General features: G+C 37.8%; 1 protein-coding gene across 3 annotated transcripts in view; it reads left to right on the top strand.

The window, feature by feature from the left end:
- Positions 1 to 15,330, top strand: part of LOC136857614 (polypeptide N-acetylgalactosaminyltransferase 5) — a 171,544-nt gene that overhangs the window by 41,699 nt on the left and 114,515 nt on the right. For all 3 annotated transcript variants that reach the window (XM_067136396.2, XM_067136397.2, XM_067136398.2), the window contains exon 4: positions 8,029 to 8,236. In XM_067136396.2, coding sequence (XP_066992497.1) covers positions 8,029 to 8,236 — 208 coding nt within the window. The remainder of the gene's footprint in view (positions 1 to 8,028; positions 8,237 to 15,330) is intronic.

The raw sequence follows: 15,330 nt of genomic DNA, 5'->3' as shown, positions 1-15,330 counted from the left end.
ATTTGCACGCAGACGTTACCGAAATTTTCAGTCTGTCTGCTATATCCCCTTGTGTGAGACTTTTCTCACTCCGAATGTATGCACTATTTTTACGACTGTTGGACTTTAATGTTTTAATGTTATATACGGTAATTACGTAAGATATGGCAGAGTGCATCACTGATTTCAGAGGATATTTCATATCTTCTCGCGTCTAGTTACGGCTATTTACATGTAAATTTTTCGCGAGGAGGTTATTTCTCTACATGCATTTCAAATATGTTTTAATGATAGGCTACACATACGGTTAGGTTAGGTGACGCTGTTTGAAGAAGAAAGCTGAGGCGTTTGCCACAGAAATATCTGGAGTGATACCGTATTTCTCCGAATCAAAGACTTTTTTCTCAGAATCTCATGCGAAAACTCAAGGGTTGTTGCATTCGCGGCCTAACCAGTAAGATAATGGATACCACTGGCAACTACCGCGGTAACCACGCTGCTTCTTTTCACACGCGCACAGAACTCATTGACGACCGCTTCTTTACTACACCAAATACAGTAGAGACCCTACTGTATTTGACTACAAATCGCTACCGGTTGTACAGTGTACAGTGCCTGCGTGTTTCACAAATCAGCAGAATGGCATCAAAACATGCGACCCTTCGAATTCTTAGAAAAGCCATGGCTACTCAGTGGCAGTCAGAACGCGTCTACTGTACTTGACGCTTAGTAAAATTAAAGTTTATAGACAGCACGAATATTTTCGTGATGGATAGTCGTATTGTAAAGATACGTGAAAAAGGCATTGCCGGCAAATCTTCATCGGGTTCTAGTCGATATTTTGATGCCAATTTTAAGTGAATGTTTATTAAACACTCGGAAATGTAGAATAATTGTGCAGCCGCAAGAAAATACGGCATAGGCCTAACTAAAGCCAATATTTGGCGTTAGCGTGAAGACAAAGAGTTAAAAAAATGCGTACTGTACAAAAAATGCATTCAGGATTCAGTGGTCCACAACAAGGACGCTTTAAAGAAGTCGACGATGAAATTGTGAGGTATGTGCACCAAAAACGCAAGGGTGGTTGGCCGTACCGTGGCGCAATAAACTCGTTCGTTGACATTCAACGTTCGCAATTAGGCCTATACATCGCTAGCCGTTGAATTTGGCCGCATCCGACAAGCGAGACGTGCGTGTAGCGGTAGCCGGTTATATCTGACGCTGCGTAAAAGTATAGACAGCAAGAATAATTTCCTGATGGATCGTTGTATTGTAGAGACGCTTGGAATAGGTATTGCCGGTAAATTTTCAACGAGTTCTCTTCGGTATTATGATGCAAATGTTAAGTTAATGGTCCTTAAACCCGCGGAAATAAAGAATAATTGTGCAGCCGCAAAAAAGAATGAAATACGGCGTGAAGAAAGTCAATGTTCGGCGTCTAAAAGTAGTATAAAATGCGTAGGCCTGTACGATTTTACCAACTTCCTTTTGAGCCTGATTTAAATTTTTTGAAGGAAAAAGTGGGGTTCATCTTGGATTCGGAGAAATACGGAACTATATTTTTTTCAGAATGAAATTAAACATACACTTTCACGTAGTATCGGATTACGAAAAATAACAAACAAGTAAGCCGTAGTGTGGATATCATCTGCGGAAACGCAAGTTTTGAACAAACTGATTGCCGTTTCATACCGATTTTAAAGTGCATGAAGGGTTTTCCGACTTTTATACAAAAATCGGATATAACGACAACCCGCTATAACGAGTAAATTTTTCGCTGTTATGAATTCTCGCTATAACGGCCCCCTACTGTATTATGTATAACTTATTATCATGTTGCAGGAGATTCCAAGGTGTGTAACACATCTCTTACATCAGTATATGCTATTCCTCTGTAAACACCCTATCTTATTTTGGGATTGTTGAAGATATCTGAAGCAGGGTGTGGTAGGCCCTACTGCAAGCAGGATTGTACCTGTCTGGGAATGAATTAAGATACCTTGAGATGAAAATAAGGTCTTAATATGATTCTCTATAACACACTTGGATTTTTTAAAATGTTTAATTTAGTTTTTCATTGCTGCTAGCCAAGTCTAACTTTCCTGTGGTTTGTCAAATTCTTGCTGCCTGTGTGAGTTGGAAGGTGTAAAAATTGCCTATGTTATGACTGCTAGATATGTACAATCAGTAGTCATCAAGTAGAAAGAATTCCTTCAAAAATTTGGACTTTTACATCACCAACCAACTCAATTCTGACAGGGAAATTAAGCAAAGAATAGAGATAGCAAGAACAAATTTTCCTTAGATGAAATCAGGTTTTGTAGTAATAAAAATAATAATAATAATTTTTAAAAAAATGTAGCTGAGAAGAATGCCTAAGTGCAAAATTTGGTCAGTGTTGTCATATGGATGTGAAGTCTGGATTATCCAAGCAGTGACAGTCAGCCGAATGGAAGTATTTGAAATGTGGCTCCACAAGTGAATGCTTCATATTCCATGGACAGTATATAACTTTGAGGCTTTTCAGTCTTTTGAAACTTATCTAATTATCTGCTTTCAATTAAATTGTACTTTCTTCAGGTATGTTCTCTTATTAATTAAATATTTCTTTCTCAGGTATTTTCATATGTTATTATTCTTGTATAGTTTCGACAGACTGAGGAATTTCAAAGTTATATATTAACTAAGTCAAAACTGAAAAGAAATTGGCTTTCACTAAAAAAATAAAAATATTGTCGATTTCAAAAAGGCTCAATTTAAGATTATTAAAATTTATTAGTCAACCTATTCAATACAAATGAAATTTGCAAAGTTAGGACTTACATCCTATTAAACTAAGGTCTAAAGGGACATGTTTTGCCCTTTAAAAGGGCATCATCAGCCTTTTTACACTCATGCTAAAGATAAATATCAGGATCCTGATTGTCGATGTATGTATTCTAACGAACATGTATTCTAATGTGCCAACAAAACAAACAGTAAACATTATCAAGGACAACCTATCCAAACACAGCAATCTCAGCACCCCCGAAATAGACGAATTCGTCAATATTTTAAACTTCGTACTAAAAAACAACTATTTCACTTTCAGTGGCAAAATCTACCACCCTTATCAGGCATCTTGGCAGACATATACATGGACTCGTTAGAACACCATAAAATAACTTCAAAAATAAAAGGACTCGGCCTGTGGCTCAGATACGTAGACGACACATTTGCAATAATTGACAGTAATCTCAACAATAGCAATGATATTTTAGATTTTTTAAACATCCTTGATCAAAATATCAAGTTCACTAAGGAGGACGAGGTCAACAGATCCATTAACTTTTTAGACTTAACTATAACATGCGACAAGAACACATTTGATTTCCAAATTTACAGAAAACCCACCCACACTCCAATAACAATCAAAAATTCATCTATACACCCCAACTCCCACAAACAAGCTACTTTCTATACTTTAATTTACAGAGCCTTAAAAATCCCATTATTACCCAAGAATCTGAAAACAGAAATTCATTATATTAAAAACTTAGCAAAATTCAATGGCTTTAAAATAGAAATAATCAACCGAATAATTAATAAAATCAAATATAAACTAGCAACAAACCTCGTCCCTGAAAAACCTAAAAAATCTAAATTCGCCACCTTTACATACAATAATCCAGGCATTTACCAAGCAACAAACCCTCTGAAAAAACAAAACATTAACATTGCCTTTAAGACGACAAACACCAATCACAGCCTGTTTTTCAACCACAATACACTCAACATGAACAATAATATTTACTCAAACTCAGGCATATACAGGCTCAAATGCACGCAATGTGAAAAATCATACATTGGACAAACAGGCCGGAGCTTCCTTACTAGATATCAGGAACACTATAATGCCAGTAGACATAATAAATTTTCAGCCATGAGCTCACATATGAAAGATACAGGTCATCATTTCACAACTATCGAACAGGACCTAACAATCATTAAAATAGTAGACAAAGGAAAATTAATGAACGAATTAGAAAACATTTACATATATCTGGATCAACATTACAACAAAGACCTAAATCTCAATGATCCCGTCGAAATAAAAAATCCCCTATACGAGACTTTACCCAATTTATTACAATCTTTAAATCCAAATTTAAATAAAATCCTTAAAAACCTTAAACTAACTTCCAATAAAGATTCCAACTTCCCCTTAAAAGTAACTCCCTCCGTCCCCGCCCCCTGCTAATGTTCCACAGCCAATGGCATGTAGGTTTAACCCTCCATCCACCTCCTTTTCTCCATTACACTCCTCTTCCTTAACTCCACATCTTCAACAGCCAATAGCGCGCAAGCTCAACGCTCCACCTATTTCCGTTCATCCATCACATCCCCCTCCCTCAGTTCAACACAGATACAACACACGCCATTCAAACCTCACTCGTTCCGAGACCATACAGGCAACTAGTTCATACCGCAAAAACTGAGAATGTAAGTAATTGAATTTATATCAATTCCCCTAATTTAACCGTTTTTCCTCTAAACTTCTTACCTTTTTATTCTCATTTTCATTACAGATTCTGCACTATATTTCTTCAATAGTCAATCCACATTCAAAACTACAGCCAACACGTAAGAATGTTCCCATTTAACCATCGGTATACGAGCTGACAAAATCTGTACAGCGGCACTTATTAGTGAACTTCTCACAGCTCCTTCAACAAAAATACCGTAGGCCGCAATCTCACTTCGTAAAATATGAAATTAATGGATTGATTGGACACAACTTTATAATCTACATGTCCCATACTACAGTTTCATTACGACTTTTCAACGAGAGAGGTTTATGTTGTCTTGAGTGGCTATTGGATTCTATTAACCATTTGCTCTACATTTAAAATCAGGTTGCTTCCAGCCGAATTTCACGAACCTTGATACGGCAACTTTAGCCATAGACTTTCTTATCATTTATTTGGTTAAGGCCTAGTTTGTTCAGTTTTATAAGATCATTTTTAAGAATGCTGATGTAATTATCGTACCAACTCCCATTTCTTCGCAAACATTTTAAATGATATTTTAATTGTCAATTGTCATTTAAGAACTCATGATTGCACATATTGTATAATATTCATTCTAATTTTTATTCTCATTTTATATATATTTTTTTAAATATATATATCGACAATCAGGATCCTGATTTTTATCTTTAGCATGAGTGTAAAAAGGCTGATGATGCCCTTTTAAAGGGCAAAACATGTCCCTTTAGACCTTAGTTTAATAGGATGTAAGTCCTAACTTTGCAAATTTCATTTGTATTGAATAGGTTGACTAATAAATTTTAATAATCTTAAATTGATGTACATTTTCAATACAGACCAAATATGAAGTTTGTAACATGTAAATTCAAAAAGGCTAACGACCCAATTGATTAAAATGTCCCAATACAAATCCTAAAGGAATTTGGCTTAGACAACAAAACAACAGACCTTGACACACTACTTCCAAAGTGAAGTTCAGAGTCATATGCCTTTGAAATAAGAACAAGAGTCAGGCGGGGAGATGGGCTCTCACCTCTGCTCTTCAACTGTGTTCTAGAGAAAGTCATCCGCGAATGGCGTAGGGAAATACGAAATGAAGGGGTCAACAGTGGGGTCAGACTGGGTTGTGGGAACACAAACCTTGTAATTGACTGTCTTGCTTTTGCAGATGATCTAGCAAACTTTTCCACTTTGCTACAGACAACTACAAAACAAATCAAGCAGCTTAAGACACAGGCAGCAAAAGCAGGTCTTCAGATCTCCTTTGAGAAAACTCGGCTTATAACAAACATAAAGCAGGCATCAAAACAGCTAAATGTAGGTCAGGGAAAAATCGAGCTGATAGGAAAGTTTAAATATCTGGGTGAGTGGATAGAACCCAACATGTCTGAGAAAGAAGCCTTCATGTCACACATGAATAAAATGGAAATGGCATACCACTTAATCAAGGGTGTATACAACAAAAGATCAATATCCTTGAATGCCCAATTCAGACACTACCGCACAGTCATTTGTCTGGATGCCCTCTATGCAGCAGTGTTCCCTGCAATGAACAAAAAAAAAAAAGGCCGTATTAAGAAACTCGAGATCAAGGAAAGATTTTGAGGGAAATTTTGGGCCCCATCAAAGACAAAGGTGAATATAGAAGACGGCACAACCACGAGCTGTATTTCCATGTAGAAAAGATCACCGATACGATGTGGAAGAGAAGGATTGCTTCTGTGGTCATGTGACAAGAATGAGCCCTGCAAGGTCAACCAAGTGGATCTTCTACGTCCAAGATAAGAAGACTAAAGGGGCCTGATTCAGTGTGGTAGAAAAGGATCTACTAGAGGTGGGATCTCACACGATAATATCCTGGAGTGCAACCCACTTAAGAAGAAACTTCAAGACCACAAGAGTTTCCATGAAAAGCCAAAGCTGAAAACAGTAAAGGTGTGGACCAAAGAAAGAAAGGAATAACATCGGCAACAAATGCCGGACTAGTGGGCAAATGTTAAAGCTCAGGGAAAGAGACAGTTGAAATATCGTAGTCCTTGGTTGGTCGAAACAACATGAATGAATAATAATTCCATGAACAGTTCAAAAATACAGTGAAGAAGTGCTAATGATAGCCAGTTTTTGTCCAAGTACTTCTAACAGCTGTAAAATGTAGAAAATTGACATACCCCATACTTACATTTAGGGGTAATCAGTACCAACTTCTGAAGTTAATCCGACAAGAGAATAGAAAGTCGTGGAGGTGTTGGAAGAAAATGAGCATCCTGGCTGGAAAGTATTATAAAAATTGGATGGGTATAAAAAAACCTTCAGAGAAAACAAAGACAAATATGCTAACATCAGGGTGACCTGATACAGCACCTTCAAGAAGAAGAAGAAATGTAGTTTGATTCCTTCAGCCTCATGGTTAAAGAAACCAAACCAAACCCCAGGGCACTACAGCCCTTGAAGGGCCTTGGCCTACCAAGCGACCACTGCTCAGCCCGAAGGCCTGCAGAATACAAGGTGTCGTGTGGTCAGCACAACAAATCCTCTCGGTCATTACTCTTGGCTATATAGACCGGGGCTGCTATCTTTCCGTCAGATAGCTCCTCAATTCTAATCACGTAGGCTGAGTGAGCCTCGAACCAGCCCTCAGGTCTAGGTAAAAATCCCTGATCTGGCCGGGAATCGAACCCGGGGCCTCCAGGTAAGAGGCAGGCACACTACCCCTCCACCACGGGGCCGGCCTCATGGTTAAAGGCATCTGCATAATTAGACTAAATGCTTGTTGTTCTTTTTTGTTGAAATTGACTTGGCCTGAACATTTCAGCATGGTTCATAATACTTTTTTATGCTAGAAGTAACATAAGTAATTGGTCTACTTAATCTAATACTAGCCAAGTGCTGGTTAAATTGTGAAGTTCCAGCTAGCACTAAGCTACATAAATTTGCCATCTGGTGAAACCTTCATACTCTATGGGTTATTGTTAATAGTTCCAGAAACACTATACTTACTAACTTTCTTTTCTGTAAAAATGTGTAGCATTATAAATTATTGTGACTAAATTACATATTTGATAAGGACTATTATTACTTAGGTCTGCTATAATAAGATCAACTGGCCTCAAGTCTGAATCATACTTATATTTCAAGTTTTGTAGGAATTCTTTCTTAGGTTGTTCTTATAACCTTTTAAATGTTTTTGTAGCTTTTAACTTCACTAATTGTTTTTTTTAAACTGTTTAAATTTGTAGATCTAATTTTACAATCAGTTTTAATATTTCAAGTTCTACACAAACTATTTATTTTTTATCAATATTCACTCTGCTGCATATTCTTTGTCTTTGGGCAGCCTCTAGGTGGAGGAAGAATTTATAATTAAAAAATCAGAAGGGAAGTTAGTTGTAGATCCAATCCACTTTGTTAAATGGATAAATAATTATGTTGTTGCACTAGCCCCCCTCTGAAATTTATCCTGACTGTGTTGCTGAATACACTAAACTCATATATTGTTAACAAGACATTTTCTTTCTTACAGATTATTTGGGGAAACGTTTAGAAGATTATGTGGCGAAGCTCCCAATCCCGGTGCATGTATTCCGAACAGAGAAACGTTCAGGACTTATAAGGGCAAGGCTCTTGGGTGCCAAGCATGTCCAAGGACAAGTGATAACATTCCTTGATGCCCACTGTGAATGCACAGAGGGATGGTTAGAACCGCTCCTATCTAGAATAGCTGAAGACAGGTATGAACTTTTGCAATTATTTCTTCGAAGAGATTTGTATTTTACAATTTTTCAGCGGAGAGTACTTTCTGAAACTTGATGACTAGATCATGTGGAGAAAGTACAGAGTAGTTTTGACATTATACTGTCATATTTGGAATAATCATAATAGTAAGAATAAAAGAAAAATGTTTGTGCAGGTAAATACGTATATTTGCTGCATTAGTGGGTCAAAGTCAGTTTTAAAAAATAGGTTCTGATGTCTACATTTGAAGAACATTATTATGTTGCTGCTATTTTCATATCAGATACAAGAAACCCACAAGCAGATTTTGGTAGAATAAAGTTCTATATTTCTGTATTATGACATCTATCAGTGGAAATAAATAATCAACCCTATTTTGAAAAATATCAGCAATACTGACCTCCTTCATTGTAATTTTAAAAACTGTCCACCAAGAATTTCAGTGTGTAAGATCAAGAAGTTGGCAGCAAAATGAGCTGTTGTAGCAGTGACGGATGAGCACTATGAAGAGCCGTTCAGGGAGCTGGACACACCTGAGGAAGCCAAGGAGATATTCCACCTCACTAGATCGCACAACTTCTCAGTGAAAACAGGTCAAATCGTTCATATTAAAGAGAAAAATGGCCAAGTCCTCCGAGAGTGCAATGCCATCTTGAATCGATGGATTGACTGCTTCACCAAAATCAGCAATGAAGAGTTTCTCCACTTGCCAGTACATAGTGTTGAGTGCACTCTTGGACCAGCCTTGCCAGTCTTGGTGGTAGAAATTCAGCAGAGACTACGTGATGAATGTCATTCCAGCTGAATCTAGAAGTTACTTGGTCATCATAGTGCCATACACATGGCATCCTTGTTCAGTCAGCTTTTGGATGAAGGTGTAATAGTGCTCTTGGCTGAGCATCTAGCATAACAGTATTAATCTGGAAGAGAGACTATCAAGCAGCTCCTTCACACCAGGAACATTTTCAGGCATGTTCTTGATAGCTGCCTCCGTAACATCAGTATAGCAACTAACCAATATGATTTTGCGAAGGGAAATGAGACAAGTACCATGCATACTGCCAGACTGTTCTTGGAGAGGCGTCGAGAGAAGAAGAATCAAATTCACCTAGACTTCTTCTGTCTTGACCATTTTTTTTTTTTTTTTTTCTGATTTGCTTTACGTCGCACCTACTACACAGATAGGTCTTATGGTGACGATGGGGCGGGATAGGCCTTGGAATGGGGAGGAAGCGGCCGTGGCCTGAATTGTTTTACCGTGTTCCTCACTAGACGATCTGACATGAGCTCCAGTCTCATGATGTTCCCAAAGTGTACGTTTGCTGGTATTTTCTCCTTTCCACTATTCCAGCAGTGCAAAACAATCCCACTAGACTCTCGCCTCCTCTCGCCATCTGTTTTGGCATCCATCAGGTGATCTGCTCTCTCGATCCTACCCTTCAACCTTTGCATTATCATAGTAATGGGAAACATTCAAGCTCCACGCCCTCAGAAACTTCTGTTTGCGATGATGTTTTCTTCGTTTATAAAGAACATTGAAATCTTGAAAAAAAATATCCAGGAATGGGATGCCACATTGGCGGAAAGTGAATTGCAGGTAGATGCCAAGGAAACAGTGTGTATTGAGTGGAAACTCCAGGCAAGTGGATCCATCATAGTCAATGACCGTTAGCAGATGGTGACATGCTTTCTGATTATGAGTGGAAAATGTAACAATGATGGTCTCCCAACACCTGTAATAATGTTGCTCAGGTGAATATCAGCCATTGCTGATTATTCTGGCTGGTTTATGTGGATGTGCCATTTATACTGATGGTAGGTGGACAAAGCTTGTGCTTGAGTGGTGTCCGAAAGATCATCTCAGACCAAGGGGAAGACCACCGGACAGATGGGATAAAGACATCCGGAAGATTACTGGGATCAATTGGCAGAACATCGCTCAAGACCGTCCCAGATGGAGAGACCTCATGAAAACCTACCTTGCTTCAGACTTAAAGAGGCCACATCGTAAAAACGATTGAATATGGCTGATAGTGATAGTGATGTAACCACCAGAAGAAAATTTTGTTTATTTATTGTGCCTGTAGAATTTACAAAGAATTTTGTGTATTTTCTCTCTATACAAGTGACCAATACTTATTCATCCATTTCCATATACTCACAGGGTAGGATATTGTACCAAAGCCCTCCTCCACTTTATTCTGTCTTTCCACCATTCTTCTTTGATACTGTCCAGTAAAGAGTCCCGCATCTCATTTGAGGTCATCCTCTAGCCCTGTTTCCAGTGTTCATTTGTCAAAGGCTTTCTTTGAAATTGTCTCGTTTTGCATTTGCATCATTTGTCCAGAATCGCTTTGCTTTGTCAGTTTTTCCTTGCAATTTTCTATATCTCCTCATTTGGCAACTGTCTTGCTGGTCTCTCCTTGATGCTCCTTGTGCCTTGTGTAGACAATGCATCTTTTCTTGCTACTAAATGCAGGCAATTCTGCAGGCATTAGTCTTGTGTGCATGGCTGGGCACAAGGAGTTGCAAGTCTTCCCCATACTGAATTTTGTGTGCAACATTTGCTTTGTGATTGAAGTTACAGTAGGTATGTAGTTTGTTTGTGAAGGAAGTTGAGGCATAAAGTAAGTGTAAACTTACACTCAACATATTTTACTTTTGAATATGGAGAGTGATGAAAAATGAAATGACATAGCATACGGCTTTTAGCGCTGGGAGTGTCCGAGGACAAGTTTGGCTTGCCAGGTGCAGGTCTTTTGAATTTACTCCCGTAGGCGACCTGTGCATCATGTTGAGGATGAAATGATGATGAAGACGACACATACACCCAGCCCTAGTGCCAGTGGAATTAACCAATTATGGTTAAAATTCCTGACCCTGCCGGAAATCGGACCCCTGTGACCAAAGGCCAGCACGCTAACCATTTAGCCATGGAGCCAGACATGGAGAGTGATGTTTTAAACATACAGTAGAACCTAATTAATCCATCATCTTCGGGACTTGAGGGAGGGATCGGAATGCAAGATAGGTTGGATTACCAGAAGAGCAATAGTGTGCATACTAAAGTGGTGACCCAGTCGCCCAGTGGGAAACCACTGCAATCAGCTACCCAGGTATTGGCGTGAAAACCATCATGTTTGCGTGATATGGAGGAAATGCCTACTCCCAGTCCTGAACAACTAGGATGAAATAAGGCAGAAAGCCTTCTTCACAATGTCATAAAATCATCCTTCATCTCTCATCTTCACCTTTCTAAATAACATTTAGAATTGTAACTCAAGGATTTATCCTCATCTCAAGGTGACACCTTAGACAGTCAACCATGAAAAGTCTTTTGAAGAAGAATTCCACCGACTGCAATTATATATTGCAGAAAAGACAGCATTCAGATGCGGTGGGCTGTCATTCGAAAGATTATGATGGATGAGAGCATCTGAAAACTCAACAGCCAGCATCTGCACAAGAACCTCAAAGAATTAAACATAAACAAGTCTCTTTCTTCTCAACACACAATGTTAACTCTTTGTGTCAAATTGAAAAATTAAAGATTGTCTCTAACATCATGAACAAACATAAAATTCTAATCATGGCCCTTCAAGAGATAAGGAATAGTGATCAAGACCCTCTAGAATCAGAAGGGTGCCGACTGTATAAAGGAATCCCTGGAAAACAAGTGATGAAAAACTGTCCACAGTTTGGTAATGGATTTCTGATAAATCTCAAAATCATAGATTCAGTTGTGGAATTTAAATCTCAATCCCCCAGACTTGCAACACTAACTCTGAAATCTGAAAATAAAATCTACACAATTATCAATGTACATGCTCCCACCAATCAGAAAAGTAACACACTAAAGGATAAAGAAGAAGCACTAAAATTCTCCTTGGTGATTTCAATGCACAACTGGGACAAGAAAGAAGGTACCGTGATATCATTGGAAAGTGGCCAGCACATAAGAGGACGAATCAAAATGGTCAAAGATTGGTTGAATTGTGCACAAACCACAATATTATCTCAAAATCAACATACTTTAAAAGGAAACCTCACAAATTAAAAACTTGGAAATACCCTGATTTCCAAAAAGGTGAATGGCAACTGGATCACGTTTGCATGGATAAATTTTACCATCGTGAAATCTATAATTTCAAAGTCCTAAGGGGGGAAGACTCAGGGTCAGATCACTATGTTGTTAAGATCAAAATTAAATTAACTCCAAGGGTTAAGAAAAGACCTCAAAATAAAAATAGAAAAAAAAATTGACCCTCCCACCTTAATAAATAATAGGGAGTACTATAGGAAAACAGGAGAAGGATTTGTCAACACTAATACATTAGAAGAACTGACCACCAAACTGAAATTGTTAGCAGAAGAGTTAGCTCCAACAAATCCTAGGAAAAAACATGAATGGTTGGATGGAGAATGTGACCAGGCAATTGAGAGAAGACACCAAGCTTGGATAAATCATCAAGCCCAAAAATCAGACAAATCAAATTTAGAACTAATTAAACAAAGAAAGTCAACCCATAAAATCATCAGACAAACCAAACGCAAACATCTTAAAAATACCTTACATAGGATAGAGGAGAGTTTTAACAAAAAACAATCACGAGATTATTATAAAACCTTTGGCAAATATCTTTAAAAATATGAGCCCCCGATATTAATGCTGAGAGATAAATCAGGAAGGTTAGCCCATAGTAATCAAGAAATTGCAGAGATCCTCGCAGAGACATTCAACAAACTTTTAAATTGTGATGACCCACTGGAAACGTTGGAAGTAAATTCTGACACACCCATTTTAACCACCCCAGATCTAATAAATCCTCCAACTATCAATAAAGTAGAATTCACAATTAAGGAACTAAAAAATTGTATGGCATGTGGTGAAGACCTAGTCTTTGCAGAAATATGGAAAAATGCAGGGAAACCAGCAATCATAAATTTACATCAGCATCTAGTCAAAATGTGGATAACAGAGAAAATCCCAGAACACTGGACCTCAGGTGTAATCCATCCATTATTCTAAAAAGGAGATAAAACTAATCCAGGCAATTACAGATGAATAACCCTTTTGGACTGCACTTACAACATTTTCTCCCGCATAATTTACAATAGAATAAAAAACATTCTGGAACCACAACTTGGAGAATACCAAGGAGGATTTTGCCCATACAGAAGTTGCCCAGACCAAATTCTCAGCCTGAAACTAATAATGGAATATTAAAAATACAGAAATAAACAGCTGTTTATTTCATTCATAGATTTCAAAAATTCTTATGATAGTATACACAGACCTACTCTTTTAAAAATCCTCAGATCATATGGCCTTCATCCTAAATTAACAACAATTATTGAACTAACTTTAACGAACACAATGTCAAAGGTAAAGTTCAGGGGAGAAATGTCAAACGCTTTTACAATAAATACAGGCCTCAGACAAGGTGACGGATTATCCCCATTGCTCTTCAATGTGGCTCTAGATTACATAATGAAAATTTGGCAAAAACAAAACCCACCTAAAATCAAAATAGGAGCAAAACCCTCAATAAGGACAGACTGCCTTGGGTTTGCAGATGATTTAGCTCTTTTAGCCCTTGACATGGAAGAAGTCCATGCTCAGAACACCAGTCTTCCAGATAATTGCATTAAAAATAGGATTACAAATATCCTTTGAGAAAACTGAGATCATGCCAACGAAACCCCTTGACATAAACAAAGTCATCATAAATGATCAAAACATTAACATAGTCCTACAATTTCAATACCTTGGAGAAATCATTATGCGCAACTTAAGTGAGATAGCAACATGGATAAATAGAACCAACAAAATGAAAAAAAGCACAATTTCTAACGTGGTCAACTTATAACAAAAAATGCTTGTCAATAGACACTAAGGTCCAACACTACAAAACTGTAACTTTGCCTGAAGCCACTTATGCTTGCAAAACCTTGTTCCAAATTAAAAATGAAAGAAGAACCGATTAGCTCCCCAAAACTGAAAGAAGAATTATTAGAACTTGCATAAATAAAAAGTACCAGGTTGAAGGAGTCTGGAGAATCCTCCCCAATGAAACTGTCTGTCGAGAGATTGACCCAGTTACCAGCACGATGAAGAAGAAAAGAATCTCTTATTTCTTTCACATCTTACGATTACCAGAAAACAGGATTTTACGACAACTAGTGATGAGAAATCTGGGAAAGAAGACAGGAGGGCATTGGATCAAAGAAATTCAAGAGGATCTCTAAACAGTTGGACTCGAAATTACAGATGCAGAGAACAAGAATAAAATTACCACCCTTCTTAAGAATCACAAATTTTCAAGTGAAACGATGCACAGAAGGCCTGTAAAGATTTCAGACGAATTAAGAACACTGCGATCAGAACCAAACGGTACAACCTTCAAAGAAAAAGTGTACATGGAAGACTCGAGTAGTCCAGTGTGGCCAATAAAGTTAATAATAATAATAATAATAATAATAATAACGCACAATAAGTACATTCAATACAGGTGTAGGCTTACCTTAATCACTTAAGAATGAAAAAAGTCTGCAATGCTCATTTATCTGGCAGATTTTGCAGCTATATCCCTCCAATTCCATATCCACAAAATGCCCTAGACATAGACCAAAAATTCTGTTTAATGTACAGAAGAGCTAAATCGAAATCCTGCATGGATTTTCCATGGGATACTCAACTAGGAGATTTGTGGTTTTCATCATCATCACTGTCTGCTCTCTGGATAACAGCTGTGATGATTTGTTTGTCGTCAAGTGTTGATTCTTTCATTTCTTCCCAAGCCTCGAACAGGTTGCTGCCATCTTCTCTAAAGTGGATGCGACATATTTCTTACAAAATCTCCTCTTTAGCCATTCAATTCCCGCTTAATCAATGGCTTGTATGAAAGAAGTGACGTTGGGCAAAAGAAATACTGATTTCATTTCCCCCTTTTTTAGTTCCTGGTCAGATGGATGTGATGGTGCATTATCCAACACCAAAAGGGCACTTGCAGGGACTTGTTTTGCCATCAAATGTTGTTGAACTGCCGGCATAACCTGTTAACCATTAATATTAAGAGGTCTTTGTCCA

Source organism: Anabrus simplex, chromosome 1 (assembly GCF_040414725.1).
Source record: "Anabrus simplex isolate iqAnaSimp1 chromosome 1, ASM4041472v1, whole genome shotgun sequence".
Lineage (NCBI taxonomy): Eukaryota > Metazoa > Arthropoda > Insecta > Orthoptera > Tettigoniidae > Anabrus > Anabrus simplex.
Note: the sequence above shows the minus strand (reverse complement) of the source record. Positions and strands in the feature narration are given on the sequence as shown.